Source organism: Ranitomeya imitator, chromosome 9 (assembly GCF_032444005.1).
Source record: "Ranitomeya imitator isolate aRanImi1 chromosome 9, aRanImi1.pri, whole genome shotgun sequence".
In the NCBI taxonomy this organism is placed as follows: Eukaryota; Metazoa; Chordata; class Amphibia; order Anura; family Dendrobatidae; genus Ranitomeya; species Ranitomeya imitator.
Window position 1 is genome coordinate 120615692 of NC_091290.1, and position 21048 is coordinate 120636739.

The 21048-nt window shown below is 44.5% G+C and overlaps 1 protein-coding gene across 2 annotated transcripts in view; it reads left to right on the plus strand.

Moving 5' to 3' along the window:
• Positions 1–20579, plus strand: part of NLRC5 (NLR family CARD domain containing 5) — a 108244-nt gene extending 87665 nt beyond the window's left edge. The window contains exons 40-46 of one of the 2 annotated variants that reach the window (XM_069738769.1): positions 1384–1467; positions 8877–8960; positions 11630–11713; positions 11946–12029; positions 14581–14664; positions 15227–15314; positions 17507–20579. In XM_069738769.1, coding sequence (XP_069594870.1) covers positions 1384–1467; positions 8877–8960; positions 11630–11713; positions 11946–12029; positions 14581–14664; positions 15227–15314; positions 17507–17590 — 592 coding nt within the window. In that variant the 3' untranslated portion in view covers positions 17591–20579. The remainder of the gene's footprint in view (positions 1–1383; positions 1468–8876; positions 8961–11629; positions 11714–11945; positions 12030–14580; positions 14665–15226; positions 15315–17506) is intronic. The other variant, XM_069738770.1, reaches the window with a different exon arrangement.
• Positions 20580–21048: the final 469 nt, after the last annotated feature.

Here is a 21048-nt window from a genome sequence, read left to right on the forward strand (position 1 = left end):
CTGCTCTGCAGCTTGCAAACTCCAATACTGACAGATTTAAATTGAATCGTGGCCATAGAGCCACTTCCAACACCCGGAGTGAAGAGAGGGCTTCGCCCCACTACCAAACCTGCAAATCCCTTTAAAAATAAAGCTTTAAAAATAAAGGGCTTTCAAAAGCCCTTATCGGGTTTTCCTAAAAATGTAACTACTTGGGCCCAATCCATTCTTTCTCTTATTTTGCCTTGTGACTCACAGGTGTCCTACTGTGAACACAAGGCACTCCAGTGGGTTTAATAGGACTCCATCCGCATCCTGGGGGACACATATCGACCCTCGCAGATGATCCTCCTCACTGCCTCACACCTCACTAACTGTAAATGTATAAGCTACTAGTTACTTTAGAAAATATAGAGGAAATGATTATCACAGTGTCGGTGTGATGTTGTTCTGAAGCATAATAGGATTTATTGGAGAAAATGAAATATGGTACTTTCGATACTGAAAAAATTGAGAGGGTTTGAAAAGTTTGTTTCCATGTGCACGTCACTTATGTCAATCCAACTTATGGCTTCCATCATTCCCCACCTCTCCTTCTTGATGTTGCAGTGTCAATGTTGAGGGGTGCATGTGTATGTGTGTGTCTACATATACACTGTGTTATATCTGTATTACATGTACATTTTTATGTACTATGTGTTGTTTTACGTTTTTTAGTTTATTAGTTTATCCAAAAATTATATAATATATATATATATATATATATATATATATATATATATCCCTTCCTGATTTCCTATTCTTTTGCATGGTTGTGACACTTAATTGTTTCAGGTCATCAAATGTGAATATTAGAAAAGTAACACAAGAAAAACACAAAATTCATTTTTTTAATGAAGGTCTTAATTATTAACAGAACACAATTCCATACCTACAGGGCCCTGTGTGAAAAAGTGATTGCCCCCTAAACCTAATAACTGGTTGGATCACCCTTAGCAGCAACAACTGTAATCATGCGTTTTTGATAACTGGCAATGAGTCTTTTACAATGCACTGGAGGAATTTTGGCCCACTTATCTTTGCAGAATTATTGTAATTCAGCCACATTGGAGGATTTCCGAGCATGAATCGCCTTTTTTAAAGTCATGCCACAGGATCTTTATTGGATTAAGGTCAGGACTTTGACTAGGCCACTCCAAAGTCTTAAATTTGTTTTTCTTAAGCCATTCAGAGGTGGACTTGCTGGTGTGTTTTGCTCTGAAACATTTAAGTGTGACAAACATGCAAAAGAATAGGAAATCCGGAAAGGGGCAAACACTTTTTCACAGAACTGTACGTATATACACACAGACTGTCCTTTTTCTGTATTACATGTACATTTCTGTACCATGTATTGTTTTTCAGTTTATCCGGAAATAATTTTGAACACAGAGCCGCATGCCATTTATTCGCTTCTCTGTCCCATTTGCAGCAAGTAAAGGTTCTTCAGTAAGTACAATTATATTCTTGTTATAATTACATTTATAGTGCCCTTAATGCCACATCGCTGTAAATGTGGAAAATGGATCTACATTATATAAGAATCAATGAAAAGTACATAATTTACAAACTAAAACTAAGGTAGTAACGATTGTTCACAATCTATTCCCACTGTAAACGTGTGCAGCGATCGAATGATGACCAGTGATGTGTTCATTTATCGGTTATCGCACCTGTAAATGATGATTTGTCTGCAGAATATCCACCCATATAAAAAGGAATCGGCCTGTCAAAATCTGACATGTTTAGTGGATTACTAAAAAAGGAACTTTGTCATTTCAGGGTTAAAAAGTGATAGAAGTTTACACTCACTCATTTTAGGCTGATCACTCAATTATCCTCACGGGCACAGCTCTTTCGCTTTCTATCCCTGGTTAGTCTTTGAATTTCTAGGCACCATGCTTTACGCAATCATATGATGTACAACGCATATAAATGATGTGCATTGCGCCCCCACATAACTGCGACATGTTTCACATCCCACTTGAGCTTTAGTGCCGGAAAATCTGAAGATTGAAAAGTGACTGTAAGGGTATGTGCACACGTTTTTCCTGCGGATTTATCGTAGATTTACCACGGTTTTTGTGCGGATTCCACTGCGGTTTTACACCTGCGGTTTTCTATTATGGAGCAGGTGTAAAACCACTGTGGATTCCGCACAAAGAATTAACATTCTGCGGAATGTAAACCGCTGCGTTTCCACGTGCAGCATGTGCACTGCGGATTGCGTTTCCCATAGGTTTACATTGTACTGTAAACGCATGGGAAACTGCTGCGGATCCGCAGCAAAATCCGCAGCGTGTGAACACAGCCTAAAGGGGCAACCACAGGACATAGTGGAGAGTGACATGAGGACATGGTGGAGAGCGACCAGATGACATGGTGGAGAGCGACCAGATGACATGGTGGAGAGCGACCTGTGGACATGGTGGAGAGCGACCTGTGGACATGGTGGAGAGCGACCTGTGGACATGGTGGAGAGCGACCAGGGGACATGGTGGAAAGAGATCAGAGGACATGGTGGAGAGCGACCAGGGGACATGGTAGAGAGCGACCAAGGGACATGGTGGAAAGAGACCAGAGGACATGGTGGAGAGCGACCAAGGGACATGGTAGAGAGCGACCAGGGGACATGGTGGTAAGATGGAAAGAGACCAGAGGACATGGTGGAGAGCGACATGAGGACATGGTGGAGAGCGACCAGATGACATGGTGGAGAGCGACCTGTGGACATGGTGGAGAGCGACCAGGGGACATGGTGGAAAGAGATCAGAGGACATGGTGGAGAGCGACCAGGGGACATGGTAGAGAGCGACCAAGGGACATGGTGGAAAGAGACCAGAGGACATGGTAGAGAGCGACATGAGGACATGGTGGAGAGCGACCAGATGGCATGGTGGAAAGAGATCAGAGGACATGGTGGAGAGCGACCAGGGGACATAGTGGAAAGAGACCAGAGGACATGGTGGAGAGCGACCAGACGACATGGTGGAGAGCGACCAGGGGACATGGTAGAGAGCGACCAGGGGACATGGTGGAAAGAGACCAGAGGACATGGTGGAGAGCGACCTGTGGACATGGTGGAGAGCGACCTGTGGACATGGTGGAGAGCGACCAGGGGACATGGTGGAAAGAGATCAGAGGACATGGTGGAGAGCGACCAGGGGACATGGTAGAGAGCGACCAAGGGACATGGTGGAAAGAGACCAGAGGACATGGTAGAGAGCGACATGAGGACATGGTGGAGAGCGACCAGATAGCATGGTGAAAAGAGATCAGAGGACATGGTGGAGAGCGACCAGGGGACATGGTAGAGAGCGACCAAGGGACATAGTGGAAAGAGACCAGAGGACATGGTGGAGAGCGACCAGACGACATGGTGGAGAGCGACCAGGGGACATGGTAGAGAGCGACCAGGGGACATGGTGGAAAGAGACCAGAGGACATGGTGGAGAGCGACCAGAGGACTTGGTGAAGAGCGACCAGGGGACATGGTAGAGAGCGACCAGGGGACATGGTGGAGAGCGACCAGATGACATGGTGGAGAGCGACCAGATGATATGGTGGAGAGCGACCAGAGGACATGGTGGAGAGCTGCAGTGGCCAGACAAGAGAGTACTATCTTTTATTGTTTTAACCCCTTCCCAGACCTCCAATGATTATGCTGGGGTTTGGACAAACATCTTCTCATGGCATTTTCAATTCAGATTAATTTTATTTGGACAGAATTGAATTTGCCAATGGATTTGAGAATTTGTCCAACGGAATTTTGGGAAATTAGCTAATTACTAGTTTTATACTGTTAGGTTCACTAGGTGAGATGGATCCTCAAAGCCGAAGGTCTGGGTTGGGTGGGCAGATGGGCAATGGGCGTCCGTGCTGCAGGCAGCTGAGGCACGCGGTAAAAAGGTAGAAGAGGTATGGGAAACCTCATACAGGTAGCAAAAGTATGGGAAATCGCATGCAGGTAGCAAAGGTATGGGAAATCGCATGCAGGTAGCAAAGGTATAAGAAATCGCATGCAGGTAGCAAAGATATGGGAAATCGTATGCAGGTAGCAAAGGTATAAGAAACCGCATGCAAGTAGCAAAGATATGGGAAACCGCATGCAGGTAGCAAAGCTATAGGAAACCGCATGCAGGTAGCAAAGCTATAGGACACCGCATGCAGGTAGCAAAGATATGGGAAATCGCATGCAGGTAGCAAACGTATGGGAAAACACATGCAGGTAGTAAAGGTATGGGAAATCGCATAGAGGTAGCAAAAGTATGGGAATCCGCCGCATGCAGGTAGCAGAGGTCCTGGAGGCTGCAGACAGGTAGCAGAGGTCTTGGAAATCACTGATATTTAGCAGAGTTCCTGGAAACTGCAGGCAAGTGATAGAGGTCTTTGGAGACCGCAGGCAGGTTGCAGACATCCTGGAGACCATAGACAAGTTGCAGACATCCTGGAGACCATAGACAGGTAGTAGATGTCCTGAAGACCGCAGACAGGTAGTAGATGTCTTGGAGACCACAGACCAGTAGTAGATGTCCTGGAGACTGCAGACAGGTAGTAGATGTCCTGGAGACCATAGGCAGGTAGTAGATGTCCTGGAGACCATAGACTGGTAGTAGATGTGCTGTAGACCGCAGACAGGTAGTAGATGTCCTGTAGACTGCAGACAGGTAGTAGATGTCCTGGAGACCATAGACAGGTAGTAGATGTCCTGGAGACCCCAGACAGGTAGTAGATGTCCTGGAGACCATAGGCAGGTAGTAGATGTCCTGGAGACCATAGGCAGGTAGTAGATGTCCTGGAGACCATAAACTGGTAGTAGATGTCCTGTAGACCGCAGACAGGTAGTAGATGTCCTGGAGACCGCAGACAGGTAGTAGATGTCCTGGAGACCATAGACAGGTAGTAGATGTCCTGTAGACCACAGACAGGTAGTAGATGTCCTGTAGACCACAGACAGGTAGTAGATGTCCTGGAGACCGCAGACAGGTAGTAGATGTCCTAGAGCAGTGTTCCCCAAGTTCGGTCCTCAAGAGCCACCAACAGCTTGTGTTTTCAGGATTTCCTTAGTATGGTCCAGGTGATGGAATTATTGCCTGTCTAGATGATGGAATTCTCACCTGGGGAATACTAATGAAATCCTGAAAACATGACCCGTTGGTGGCTCTTGAGGACCGAACTCGGGGAACACTGTCCTAGAGACTGCAGACAGGTAGGTAGTAGACGTCCTGGAGATCGCAGACAGGTAGTAGACGTCCTGGAGACCGCAGACAGGTAGTAGACGTCCTGGAGACCGCAGACAGGTAGTAGACGTCCTGGAGACCGCAGACAGTTAGTAGACGTCCTGGAGACCGCAGACAGTTAGTAGACGTCCTGGAAACTGCAGACAGGTAGTAGACGTCCTGGAGACCGCAGACAGTTAGTAGACGTCCTGGAGACCGCAGACAGGTAGCAGACGTCCTGGAGACCGCAGACAGGTAGCAGACGTCCTGGAGACTGCAGACAGGTAGCAGACGTCCTGGAGACCGCAGACAGGTAGTAGATGTCCTGTAGACCACAGACAGGTAGTAGATGTCCTGGAGACCGCAGACAGGTAGTAGATGTCCTGGAGGCCGCAGACAGGTAGTAGATGTCCTAGAGCAGTGTTCCCCAAGTTCGGTCCTCAAGAGCCACCAACAGCTTGTGTTTTCAGGATTTCCTTAGTATGGTCCAGGTGATGGAATTATTGCCTGTCTAGATGATGGAATTCTCACCTGGGGAATACTAATGAAATCCTGAAAACATGACCCGTTGGTGGCTCTTGAGGACCGAACTCGGGGAACACTGTCCTAGAGACTGCAGACAGGTAGGTAGTAGACGTCCTGGAGACCGCAGACAGGTAGTAGACGTCCTGGAGACCGCAGACAGGTAGTAGACGTCCTGGAGACCGCAGACAGGTAGTAGACGTCCTGGAGACCGCAGACAGGTAGTAGACGTCCTGGAGACCGCAGACAGTTAGTAGACGTCCTGGAGACCGCAGACAGTTAGTAGACGTCCTGGAGACCGCAGACAGGTAGCAGACGACTGCAGACAGGTAGTAGACGTCCTGGAGACCGCAGACAGGTAGTAGACGTCTTGGAGACCGCAGACAGGTAGTAGACGTCCTGGAGACCGCAGACAGGTAGCAGATGTCCTAGAGACCGCAGACAGGTACTGAGCGGGTCATACTGCACAGTCAAACTAAGTGTCTTAATACTGAGACACAGGATTGCGCCTTGGGGGCCTTATACAGACCTAGTTAGATGATCACATGGGAGTACGCCGGGCTACTTACAAAGCCTGACATGGAGCACAAGACAGTTTATCGGACCGGGGTGAAGGGAGCCCGGACCATGGACCGGTGTGGAGCGTTATTTTTTTCTCTGAGATCGGTCTGCTGCTGTATCCTGTCAGTATAATATCAGGATGCCACACAGAGGTGCAGTCCGTGACCGGTTCTACATAACATACAATTTACGCGTGATGTAGTTGATTACAATGACGACTGAGCGCCCGTGACCCCTGGAGCACAATGGGGGGCGCTGGGTGCCACTGTCAATGTGACCCGCACACTTCCTCACCAGTCGCCCGTGTCAGCTGCTGTTTATTTCTCGGGCTCGTAGTCCTGGGGCATCCGATGACGTCACCGGTGAGGCGTATACACAGACTGGCACTGACAGGTTGCCATAGCAACTCCCTTTTTCGCAGCGAGTGAAAAGAACATTTTATTTTGTTAGCTGTGGATGCCAGAGCTAATATCCTGTGTGCTGACCTATGTTATTGCCAAGCGCAGGCTGCACCCAGCACCAGGCGTCTGTCATGGTGGCGTACATCTCTCGCAGAGAGTAATGCCGTGCAACTTCGGGGGGGATCGGACGCCATATTAATGCTACTTATATAACAGAGTTTAATGCTTCTTTGATAAAGTACAGATTGCGATAGCTGCAATATGATGACAAACTCAGCTCTACTACACACAGGCATATACACGCACTATAGGCCTCGTATCAAATGTCTGAGAGAAATAGCCCATAGCAACCAATCAGAGCTCAGCTTTCATTTGTTAAACAGCTCTGGGAAAATGAAAGCTGCTCAGTGATTGGTTGCCATGGGCAACAACAACATTTTCTTTTAGACATTTTTGCTAAATATTCCCCTAGGTGCCATTAAATAATAATGATATAATGGACAATGTACAGGTGTACTGAGCCCCCATAGACTTCAGGAGGCGCTGTTGACCCGCAGTACTAAAGGGCACCATTTACTAGACATGAACTAGTCATAAACGTCTGCTTAAAGGAGAGAATTTTTTTTTTCCTTAACTGCACATATATTTGGATAAAGATCATATTTTCAACAAGGTTTCATTAAAAATATTGCACCGTTTGCCTTTAATAGCCTACGTGTTGCACTGTGCATAGCTGGCTGCGGAATGGGTTAACTGGGAATCTGTCAGTGAGCTCTTTCTGATCGTCTTTGCAACCCTTATCTGTCTTTTTCTGAGCTCCTCCCAGCTGACTTATAACCACAGACCACATAAAAAAAATGTGCCGGGAAACAAAGATCCTGTAAAAATCAATACGATGTAAAAAAATTTTATGAGACCGAGCTTAAAAAAGTAGTGAACAACGGGTCGTACCTGGATTTTATTTATTGTATATTTATTAAGTGATCATCTATATTATTCTCAGGATGTATATTTATGACATATGTCTTTATACGTAACATACCGCATTATATATGTGGAAGGTAAATTATCTGGCACCTTAGGGCTCGTTCACATTTAACATTTTTTATTCAATTTTTTTAGCGCATGCATTTTGTAAGTAAAAAATTAAAATTAATGAAAGAAAATTGCATCAAATATGCAGAAAATTTACGCTTCGTTTTTTTTGCTATAATATTAAGGTTTTTTTATTAAAAAAAAAAAAAACATAAAAAATGCTACGTGTGAACAAACCCTTAGAATGGCAAAATGCACTTTATAGCGGACCTGTCACTTCTGACATAGAAAATATGTACAGTTGCCATGAAATACCAATTCTGGAGCATCTTATCTCATAACTCTTGCAGTTCTTCTGTTTTCCCTCTTTAAAATGTCCGAATAAATTAACAACTGGGTGTTTCCATTCATTTTGTCAAAGGGGTATGTCCCTGCGCTATCTGACACTGACAGTGCTGATTGGAGTGTGTAAGGGCTCATGCACATGGCCATATTTTGTGATCCTACTCACATTGTTAGTCTATAGGGTCAGTTTTTTTTTCTTCGGACACAGAAAAAAAATATCACAGCATAAATGATTTGCATCCGATATTCGGATGGAAAATATTGGACTGCACTCGGATGACATCTGAGTGCAGTCTGATTTCCACGGACTGGCAGAATGGAGACATGTTATTGAGTATTTAGTAGGTAGTATACATGGTGCACCAGAGGTTGAGGTTGCCTTTATTACAGCGGTGGCTTTGGAACTACAAGTATCAGCATGCACTATTAGTTTTAACTGCAATGGCAGAAGGAAAAGGAAGGGTTGTTTGGATCTCGTGTACTATGTACCAGTACCAGTTTATGAATGGAGTGTTTGTGCTTAGAGGATGTGTGGGTGTAAAATGGTAATGGCTAAATTAAAATGTGTATGTAGTACACTTATGGCGCTTCCGTGAGTACATGATGTTGGCACACCGTGTAAATTATGGCGCACAAAACATGTTTGCTTAACAATTGAAGACGGTCCTGGAGGTCTGTTTTGCAGAGATGTGTTTCTTTGTATAGAAATGTTTTTTTTTCTATGATCATCTAATATGATGACATCTAATTTCCACCATTATCTGTGATTACACAGTCTGCGCTCATGCGGTTTGGGGGTGAAATCTGAGAGTGCACTTATGGAAGCTTTGGGCTCATGTCAACAAATGGAAGACATCAGGTAAACGCAAGAAATGCTTTTAGTTCTGGATTTTCTAATACATAATTTAGCAATCCGATCAAGAGAAATGGCTGTGAACGCCAAAAGATATTCTCCTTTTATTATTTGTCCTGTCTGCGACATGTGAGGTCCTGTGTTATGGAGCTGATAGCAGTAGAGGTCCAATTCGTTATTGCATTTTTTTATTGTTTTATTTTTTTTTTACATTTTTTCCTGGGTTTACGAGTTTTGTGCAATATCAAAAAATGCTCTTTATTTTTGTCTGCGGGTAGTTTGAAGATAGCAGGGTGTGTATCCGATCAAGGAGTCAGAATCGGGCAATGCAGTTTATTCTTGACCGCGTTTCCAAGTTTTTCAACTTCTTCAGGAGCGCAACAGATATCTCCTGAAGAAGCTGGAATGGCGCGAAACGTGTAGAGAATAAACCACACGACCAATACTTTTGCCTGATTCTGAATGCTTGAAAAACATTAAAAAAAAGTAGACAAAAAAGGAGCCCGAATGCAATAATGAATCAAGCCCTAAGCTAATCACAGTCATATGGGCTCTGTATGTCCATTTTTGACAAAAAAAAAAAAAAAAAAGCAAAAAAATAAACCGTACCCAATGATGGTTTCATTGCAATTTTTGCAACGGTCAAATGAAAATTGGATGTCACATGGTCTCCATTTTCTTGCTATGAACGAATATAGTCTGCATATAGGACTTGCCGAGTTTTTTTTTTTTACATGGATCCTGTAAAAACATTGTTAGTGTAACAACTCTGCTGGCATCACAGCATGGCCTCACATCTCTCACACAATCTTACCCACTGCTCCAGGCCATGATGTGGTTTCTGTTTCATGCCAGCTCCATGTTCTGTGTCTCTGCTCTCTGCATGCCTCATGGCTATGTGTATAGGGGGCCGGCGCCTGAACTCTCTGGTTCTTATAGGAATCAGGTGCATCTGTCCAATCAGTTCCTGACCAATTACCAAGAGGCCTCCTGTATATAGTGCAGCTCCACCCTGTGGTCTGGGCCTGTGCAATGTGTTAGCTCAGTTAGTGTTTAGCTGCTGAGTTTGCCAGGTCTAGCTCTGAGTTACTCCCTCTCTGGAGGCTTTTCTCTGTGCTATTGCCTTGTTCTTGTAGTCCGCCCTCCAGGAGGCAGAATATCCTGGTCCCTGTGTCTTTGTCCCTGTGTCTTGTTCCATTGCCTTGTCTGTACTTTGTCTTTTCTCGGTCTCCTTGTCTGTGGCTTCCTTCCCTGCTTTGTCTTTCCTTGTGTTCTCAGTCTGCTTACACTCCGCACTCTTGCGGCTCTGCACTCACACCTTGCTTCGCACTCTCTGGCTTTGCTCTGTGGCTCCGCTCTTTGCGGTTCTATCTGGCTCCGCCTCCTGTGTTTCTGCACTTGGCTCCGTCTCTGCTCTTGGCTCCGCCTCCAGCATCTCCGCTCTTGGCATTACCTCCAGCGTCTCCGCTTTTGGTTCCGCCTCCAGCGTCTCCGCACTTGGCTCCGCCTCCAGCGTCTCCGCTCTTGGCTCTGCCTCCAGCGTCTCCGCTCTTGGCTCCGCCTCCAGCGTCTCCGCTCTTGGCTCTGCCTCCAGCGTCTCCGCTCTTGGCTCTGCCTCCAGCGTCTCCGCTCTTGGCTCTGCCTCCAGCGTCTCCGCTCTTGGCTCTGCCTCCAGCGTCTCCGCTCTTGGCTCTGCCTCCAGCGTCTCCGCTCTTGGCATTACCTCCAGCGTCTCCGCTTTTGGTTCCGCCTCCAGCGTCTCCGCACTTGGCTCCGCCTCCAGCGTCTCCGCTCTTGGCTCTGCCTCTAGCGTCTCCGCTCTTGGCTCCGCCTCCAGCGTCTCCGCTCTTGGCTCTGCCTCCAGCGTCTCCGCTCTTGGCTCTGCCTCCAGCGTCTCCGCTCTTGGCTCTGCCTCCAGCGTCTCCGCTCTTGGCTCTGCCTCCAGCGTCTCCGCTCTTGGCTCTGCCTCCAGCGTCTCCGCCTCCAGCGTCTCCGCCCTTGGCTCCGCCTCTTGCGGCTCCGCCCTTGGCTCTGCCTTCTCCTTCTCTTCTCTTAGTTCCACCTTCTACTTGTTACTTAGTCCTCCTGTCTGAACAGGTTCCAACCTGTTTCACGTACCTGCCTGCAGACCGGTCCCTACCGGTTCTTCCTATGTTCCAGCCGTACCCGCCTGCCTACCTGAGAGCCAGCCGTGTCCGCATGCCCGCCAGTGTCTCTGTTATACCCGTCTGCCTGCCTGTGTCCCAGCCGTGCCCGCCTGTCAGCCAGAGTGCCAGCCGTGCCCGCTCTGTTCCTTAGTGGGATCAGCAGCCACAGCCAGACATCACCCTGGAGTGGCACCTGGTAGCTTCCTATTGTACAAGTCTGACCTCACCATCAGAGGCTCCAGCGAACACCTAGGAAGCTACTTAGTTACGCCCCTTCCAGGGAAGTTTGGTCTGTGGTCCAGTGGGGCCACACCCCCGTATGCCCGCGCCAACCAGTCTGGGCGCGTGCGTGACAGTGCCATTCCCTTAGATTAGGTCAGGGACAGTCCAAAAAAAACCACAACTTTAGAAAATACGAGATGAAATTGCACAAATTTTATTACATTTTTATTACATATTGGAGGTATATATATATTTTTTGTATTAAAAAATGTATTATTACGGTAATTATATTAATGTTTTGCACAGTTTGGCAGAAAACACATTCTCAGAGCCGTTCTTGATGAAATTTGCACAGCGACTTCCACATTTTCGACTGCTGAGGAAACTTGAGTAAGTACCCTCTTGCTTAAGTAACTGTAGTTGCTTTCTCCATTCTCTAATCTCTTTACATTGCGTAACAGAATTGCTTCAATGGATCTCGTAGAAATAAAACATTACACCCCTGATGCAAACCATATAAAGATAGGCATACGTTTCTGTCCAGCCATCCAACAAGTAAACCGTGCTTCGATATTTCTAGTTTTCTGAGTCGATTTTAACCCCCTCTTTTATATTTTCACAGCCTGAAACTATGTGGAATATCTGATAGTGTTTGCAAATCCCTGGCAGAAGCTCTTGGATGCTGTCAGAATTTGGAAGAAATCACGTAAGCATGGCACAAAGTGTGGAGAATAGGACGACTCATGCATATAAAACACATCTGAATAATACCTTGTGATACGATTATATAGGCGTTAAAGGGGCTGTCCTGACTTACTGAATGAATGACCAATCCTGTGAATTGGTTCTCAATAGCTGAAACAATTTCCAAACTGTTTTCAGTTCTGAATGTTCCAAAGCTCCGCTCCTATTGAAGTGAATAGAAGCTGATCTAAACTAACTGATAAAGCCCCTGCACAATGTACAGTGGAGGGTAATTGGTGTCAGGACACCACCAAATCAATTTTGATAACCTAATAATACCATGGATGGCAAAGAAACCAAATTTGGAACAAATCAAGCCAAACATGTCACTGGAAGCAAGGATCACCAAGCTGCGACTTGCCCACTTTGGAGACATCATAAGAAGAGAACAATCACTAGAGAGGGACATCATGGTCAGAAGTATAGAAGGAGCAAGGCGTAGAGGAAGACCAGCAGCCCGATGGCTTGATATTATCAAGATAATGGCAGAGAAGACCCTGGTTGAGTTATCTAGGCATGCACAAGATCATCCATCAAGTCACAATGGCTCGAGATCAAAGTTTAAGGCTATGTTCACACCTTGCGGCGTCCCTCTGCGGGTTTTCCCGCAGCGGATTTGATAAATCTGCAGGGCAAAACAACTGCGGTTCTCCCTGCAGATTTATCGCGGTTTGTTCCGCGTTTTCCGCTGCGGGTTTCCGCCTATACTATTGATGCTGCATATGCAGCAATATGCAGCATCAATAGTAATGTTAAAAATAATAAAAATTGGTTATACTCACCCTCTGACGTCCCGATCCCTCGGCGCTGCACCCGGCGGTCCGGTTCCTAAGATGCTGTGGGAGAAGGACCCTTCGTGACGTCACGGTCATGTGACCGCGACGTCACCGCAGGTCCTGGTCGCACAGCAACTCTGACCGGACAGCCGCGTGCAGCGCCCAGGAGCTCCGGACATCAGAGGGTGAGTATAACCAGATTTTTTATTTTTTAACCCCAAATATGGTTCCCAGGGCCTGGAGGAGAGTCTCCTCTCCTCCACCCCGGGTACCACCCGCACATTATCCGCTTACTTCCCGCAACGTGGGCACAGCCCCATGCGGGAAGTAAGCGGTTCAATGTATTCCTATGGGTGCAGAATCGCAGTGATTCTGCACAAAGAAGTGACATGCTGCGGGTTGTAAACCGCTGCGTTCCCGCGCGGTTTTTCCCGCAGCATGTGCACAGCGGTTTGCGGTTTCCATAGGGTTTACATGTTACTGTAAACGCTATGGAAACTGCTGCAGACCCGCAGCATCAAAATCGCGGCGGTTCCGCGGTAAAAACCGCTAAGTGTGAATATAGCCTAAAGATCCGAGACGAGACTAGTCCGGTGCTGCCCCGGGCAACTTCTCCCCGCATCATTCAAGTTGACTGACAGGTCTTACACCCATGCGAAAGACCTGTCAGTCATCTTGAGGTTTCATGGGGAAAAGCTGGCCAGTAGCAGTGCCGAACTAGTCTCATCTCTGCCTATGGTCCCCGGCCGGATCTTTAAAATATGTTTTCTTTGAAACACAAGAACGTTTGAGCGTAAGACATACTTGGCTGCAATCGTGCAACCAGGCTCTGATCCATGTTTCCCATAGTTTGGGTAGCATGAATCCACTGAGAAATTCATTTTAAGGGGTCGATTACTGTTTCTTTATTTTGACAATTGTGTTGAGAAGTGGAATACTATTTATCTATGAATATTTTTCACCCATGAATTGGGAAATTGAGATACAACTTCTATGAGTGCTGAAATATTGGTGATTATAGCTGTTATCCAAATTTTTCTAAAAACACATCTTAGTTTTATTTTTACAATCTGATGATAAAAATCATTGATCACTCTTCTCTATCTGCATCTGGTGGATAAGTCTGGGTTTAACGAATGCCAGGAGAACGTTACCTGCTTGACTGCATTGTGCCAATTGGTTGTTTTTTTTTTAGTGGTCGAACTCGGTCCCTTAGTTCCAGTGAAGAGAAATCTTAATTCTTCAGCACACAATATATTTAGAACAATTGTCGCTTCCAACTTTGTGGAAACGGTTTGGGGAAGACCCCTTTCTGTTTCCTATGACCGTGCCCAGAGCACAAGGCCCATAAGGAATTTGGGGAGTTTGGTTTGGGAAAACATAACCGGCTGCACAAAGCCTGGACCTCAACCCCATCCTACACCTTTGGGATGAACTTAAACAGAGATTGTGAGCCCGGCCTCTCCAAGTGTCAGTGTCTGACCTCACAAATAGATGAAGAGGTGAAAATTCCTACAAATTCCTTCAAATTCTTGTAGAAATTCTTCCCTGAAGATTGAAAGCTGTTGTATCTTCAAATAGGAACCCAACTGGATTTAGAATGAGATGTCATTAAAACTCTTGTAGGGGTCACAATACTTTTGTCCATACGGAGCAACAGGCAAGTACAGTATGTGTAGACTAGGTTGTTCATGTCTGTTGATTATAATTAATTAATAAATTAATATATTATTGTAGATTATCTTGGAACATAATTGGAGACGATGGATCATGTTCTCTGTCCTATTCGTTAAAACAGATGCGAAGACTAAAGAAGCTGGAGTAAGTGGAAAGTTAAAATATTGGAATCATTTGATTTTCTTAAATCTTTGGATCTAAATGTTATTACAATTAAGGCTAGGGTCACATTGCGTTAGTGCAATCCGTTTAGCGCTAGCGGATTGCGCTAACGCAATGTTTTCTATGGGGCTGCGGTCGGGGTCGCGGTAACGTCCCCGGTCTCGCAGATCCCCGATCTGCGAGAGCGGGGAACGGACGGCGGGCGCGCCTCGGACGCTGCAAGCAGCGTCCGCGGCGCGCCAGGAATCACCGGCGCGTCGCTAGCGCGTGCCGAACATGGCACGCGCTAGTGAAGCGCATTCCCATTGCCTTCAATGGGCGCGTTAACGGACGCGTTGCACGGCGTTAATTTCGCCGTGCAACGCTGTCCGTTAAACGCGGTCCCATAACGCAATGGGAGCCCAGCCTAAGAAAGAGGGAGAAAAGTAAAAAAAGACAACTTAATCCAATGAGAGACATTGTGGGAGTTAACTTTTTCCCAAAACCATAGCATTCGGATCAAATACAGTAGATTTGATATGTCCAAATTATCCTTTCCTTGCAGTCTTGAGAAAAACCAGATAAAAATGAAAGGTGCAGAAGCAATGGCTCAAGCATTAAGTGTCTGTCTTTGGATAAAAGTGATAAGGCAAGTAAGAAATGCTGATTATATTGAAATAGCAGTGGAGGTAACTTATAGGTCTGAACATGGAAATCAAGAGAAGATACAGGTTAGGCTGACGTCACGTGTGTGTACCAACAACGATCTCTGGCTCAGCTGCGGGTCTACTGCCCTGATCTAAGACTGCCTCTTTCATAGGGCTCGTGTGATGTAACAAACTCACGTAGAGCCCTGGGAAAGCGAGTGCCAACACCGGTGGAACGACGCCGGCACCGGAGGTGAGTATAAGTGTTTTTATTTTAACAGGGTTCAAACATTCAGATTGAGAAGCGGTTGGCCTAGTAGTGGATAACCCCTTTAAAGTGTACTTTCCCTTTCATGATTCTACTGTCTTCATCCCCCACAACAAGGTAAAAATGTTTGTTGGTGCACATACGTTTGGTCTAATACATGCAGGAACAGTCCAAATTCTGCTACTCTTCAATTTGCCATCCACTATATTTGCATTGGCAAATCCTGTTCATCAGCATTATACTAACACTATAGATGCTGTAACCTCCTTTCCCTCATTTCCCAGTATGCATTGCTCCTTTCATTGTCTATTGGGCTTACCTGTTTTGAAGTGAAAGACAACCACTCTGGTATGACTGTATGCAGTTTCAGTGACAGGAGTGCAAGAGCACAAACCTGACCCCACTTCCTGCAATACCTAAACCCAACTTCCTGTAATATCTGCCCCCACTTCCTGTAATACCCAACTTCCTGTAATACTCTACCCATCTTTCTGTAATATCTGACCCAACTTCCTTTAATACCCAATCCAACTTCTTGTAATATCTGACACCACTTCCTGTAATACTCAACCCAACTTCCTGGAATATCTGACACCACTTCCTGTAGTACCCAACTTTCTGTAATACCCATTTCATGCAATACCCAACTCCACTTCCTGTAATATCTGATTCCACTTCCTGTAATACCCAACCCAACTTCCTGTAATACTCAAACCAACTTCTTGTAATATCTGACCCCACTTCCTGTAATACCCAATCAAACTTCCTTTAATACCCAACTCCACTTCCTGTAATATCTGATCCCAACTTCCTGTAATATTTGACTCAACTTCCTGTAATATCTGACCCCACTTCCTGAAATACCAACCCAACTTGCTGTAATATTTGACCCAACTTCCTGTAATATTTGACCCTACTTCCTGAAATACCAACCCAACTTGCTGTAATATTTGACCCCAGTTCCTAAATTACCAACCCAACTTGCTGTAATATTTGACCCAACTTCCTGTAATATCTGACCCCACTTCCTGTAATATCTGACCCCACTTCCTGTAATACGTAACTCAACTTGCTGTAATATCTGGCTCCACTTCCTGTAATTTGTTTTGGTGTCTCTGGAGCTGGAGACGCATTACCCTTGACAACAGGCAGTGAACAATAAGTAAAACAGAAGGGAGATGTGATCGCCACAACTGGCCTTGTCCAAACAGTACAGTGACCATTTAAAGTGTGCTTAATTCCACATAATTAAAGTATTATTAAAAGTGTAATTCGCAATGTAACAAAGGATTGTACTTCAGCGGCAACAGGGCTCATTAAGGCCCCCTTCACATGTCCGTGTTTCATTTACTTCTTCTAATTCACAGATAGAAGATGTGCCCAAGTTACTTATTCTATAAAAAAGATGGAGACATGTCAAAGTTTGGTCCGATGCGGTGATCAAACTAGAAGTCTATGAATGGTCCGTGATGTAATTGGGTTGGGATCACGGACTTGTGAATGGAGCTTAAGTTGCAGAATAATATTAATTCTCACCAAATGCTCAGAATTTATTTAAAAAACGACACCACTTAACTATAAGAATTTAGACGAATCTGGCCACTTGAGGTGAGGATTAGGGAAGAAGCCGAGTCCATATTTGTTCAGGGTGATCCTTTTTCTCACATTAATGGATTCCTGGTTAAGAAAATCCTGCCATGTTGTATCTAGAATTTCCCCATAGTGATAATGTCACTAATAATCTTTTCTACCTCCCATACAAACAAGTCCATTATGTCTTTTTCTATGGTATCGTCCGCCTGTGGTCAAGGTGTGGTGAGGCAAGGGTTAGCAGTAATGTCTTCATCCAGCGGCCATTATTGCTTTCATTGATTCCTTCATAATTAACAATAAGCACAAAGTTGATTTAACATTCTTGTGTATTTTTCAGCTTGTGGGGCAATCTAATAACAAAGGAGATGGGAGAGAAGCTGCACAAAGAAAATGCAAGGCTCAGCTTTTGAATAGACTTTAAAGGCTTGAAAGAATCGCGTCCTCGAAAAGAAATAACAAAGCAACTTTTCTAAATGGCCTTGATTCAGAAATGCTGCTGCCTCTTGTCAGTCCCCATTTTCTTAGTAATTAGTAATAAAGGGGCAATTGGCAGAAAAGAACACGTGACAGCAGGATCAGACTACAGAGTGTTTATTTGTAGTCTGTAACTATGGAAACACATTGATTCCATCATCGGGAAGGAATGAACCTTCAAGGCTTTAGTTAGTAATCCACAGGAAATTCACAGCCGGTGTATAGTTTGTTACAGCTGAGGCGTTTCGGAAGACAAAATGTAATGTGTCCGAAACGTGTCGGCGGCAATGCATTTTACACATGCCATCAGTTCCATATGAAGTCTTAATTAAAGCGTCGCCGCAGTGGTACCCTACTTGAATTCTCAGAATTATACTGTCTGTTGACACTGGTCTGTGCAGTATTTTTGGAGTGTAGCCGTCCCTTTCTTATTTAAGATGACACTTGGGTCTGCACAAAATACTTGACTTTTTCAATCAAGCCTAAAGGTTGCTTGACCCTTGAATGATGGCAAAATGCACTTTGCCTTTAAGGCGGTTAATCGAAGAATGCATAACGGTTTGTCCATGATTTAAAAAAATTACAGTTTGATTAAAAAAAAAATAACCAAAACTCTAAAAAAAAAAACAAAAAAAAAAACCCTCATCTGTTCAACCCCCCACCGACACTCCGATGATGCCCAACTCAATCTCTGCTGCACATATACGTGATCACTGGCATCAGTGGTCAGCAGACTGTGCGTCACATGACTACTAAAGCCAGTGATTGGCCGCACCGGTCGCTTTGATAAAAAAAATAAAAATAACCAAAACTCTAAAAAAAAACAAAAAAAAACCCTCATCTGTTTAACCCCCCACCGACACTCCGATGATGCCCAACTCAATCTCTGCTGCACATATACGTGATCGCTGGCATCAGTGGTCAGCAGACTGTGCGTCACATGACTACTAAAGCCAGTGATTGGCCGCAGCGGTCGCTTTGATAAAAAAAGGAAAAATAACCAAAACTCTAAAAAAAAAAACAAACAAAAAAAACCCTCATCTGTTCAACCCCCCACCGACACTCCGATGATGCCCAACTCAATCTCTGCTGCACATATACGTGATCGCTGGCATCAGTGGTCAGCAGACTGTGCGTCACATGACTACTAAAGCCAGTGATTGGCTGCAGTGGTCGCGTCCAAAGCCAATGATTGCAGTGGTCGCGCGCCTTTACAGCAAGTCATCGCTGTAGGACAAGTAGAGCATAGACCAGTGGGGGACACCAGAGCTTTGTTTCTGGAGTTTTAGGGGGTATGAACAGGTGAGTTTTTTTTGTTTTTGTGTTTTTAATTTATGAAAGACTCATTTATAAAAAATTGGATAAGAGATAACTTGGTGATCATTAGGGGTCTGACTGATGGGACCCTCAGAAATCCCAAGAGTGGGACTATAAAGCACAGAGATCAACAAGTTATCTCCTTTCCTATAGATAGAGGATAACTTTGTATTTTTTGTGAAGGGATTTTTTTTTTTTTTTTTTTAGAATCTTGTTTATTTTGGAAAATAACCCTTTAACTTATTTATACTTGCTACTTAGCCATTCTTTTTTTAAAGAAACGCCCTTACTAAGTTTACCTTTATTGATAATCTTTTTGTTTTTTTTTACTGTAGTTACTTGTGAACATTTTCTTAAATTATGTCCACACACATTTTGCTTAAGATATCATATTCTTGCCATTTCTATCCATGTGTTTTGGTTTGTTTTTTTTACCGAGTCTGTCCAACTAACAGCCATTGCGGTACAGCAAAATATGAACAAGGCTTTATGGGTTTATTTTTCAAGCATGATTTTTTCACACAGTATTTATAATGTGCCTCATTTACAAAAAAAAGAATAGTGTAATCAGATAATGGAAGGTTTGACCCATAGCAAGTAGTCAAACCTTATCTAATCGTGATCTAATCGTCCATTATGAAAATCATTGATTTGATCAGCAATTATAAAAATCGTGATAAGATTAAAATGAGCCTTAGGCAATTTGCAAATAAGATTACTATGAGCGACCCATCCACTTTTTGATTGCACTAATTTTCATAAACGAGGCCTATATGTTTACATCAAATTTGTATATTGCATTTTTTATGTGATGAGACTGCACATGTACAGAATATAATATTGCAAATGTTGATCAAGTCGCAGCTATGAACTCTCAGGTCGGAGTAAACATGCACTTTTTTCTGGATGTACAGTTTAATGATGATGTGGATAATATTGATTTAGTATGAAGCTGTAGGTGAATGCACCCTGAGGGTTACGGTTAACCCTAACCGTAATTTGGACATCTCAAAGGCGATTGGCTGCTTTCTTGTGGCTGCTGATCCTGCCCTCGAGGAGCTTCAGAGAATTCTTGATTTTCTAGGCTCCTTTCTCTAAAGAAAACCTGCTCCATCTGTCCACACACAACAGGTAGTGCACTACCAGATACCTTATTAAAAGGAAATATTTTTATTTTGCTAAATTATTGGGTTGCCAAATATTCAAGAAACAGTATTTTTTTTTAAATTATAACATTACTTACTTAAAGCCGCACCTTTAACTTCCCTTTCCCTGGAATTACACGTGAAGTTTTTGTGCCAGTTGCTTGAGCCAAAGCCAAAAGTGGATCCAAAAATAACAAAAAGAATAAAATTACACTCTTCCTTTTCCTGTATCCACCCCTGTGTTTGGGACAAAAAAACTGCATCAAAACCTACATGTGTGATTCCAAATGAAGGATTAAAGGGGTTGATCAGGCAATGTAAAACTTTTACTAAGGAACAGGGTATGTAAAAAATATCTTGCCTGGACAACCTTTAATGGTCTTCATAGTACCACCATGTAAATGTCATCCTTCTTCACCTGACCGATGTAAATAAATGCTTTATTTCTTCAGAAAGTGTCTGTCTGGTTCTTAACTACACATTAGTTGGTATAAATTGGTATTAGAGTCATTTTGGGCTTCTGCTCCATGTGATCAGAAGGACCACACAGCATCTTTTGTGGACTGGAAGTTACTTTTGCCTCGCTTTTAAAGATGGCCGTACACATTAGATGGCTAACGCCTGAACGATACTTTGGCCGATTGGCTAACAGCCATCTCGGCCAACTCTCCTAAACACTGGAGCGATCACTTGGCCGAGGACTCTTGTGTTCTCTTGGAGAAAGCTACCGGCTGACACATCGTCCAGAAAATTATCTTTGGTAGAAAAACGTGATTGGCAACCCAAAATTGATCATGAGGGATCAATATCTCCCTCCCAACCATCAAATCAGCCGGTTGGCGCCACCATACAAAGTGGACTGTCAGCGGAACTCATCGAAATCGGCGGGTTCATCTTCCAATAGTATAATCAATGGGGTGTTGCTCAACCTAAATACCCAACC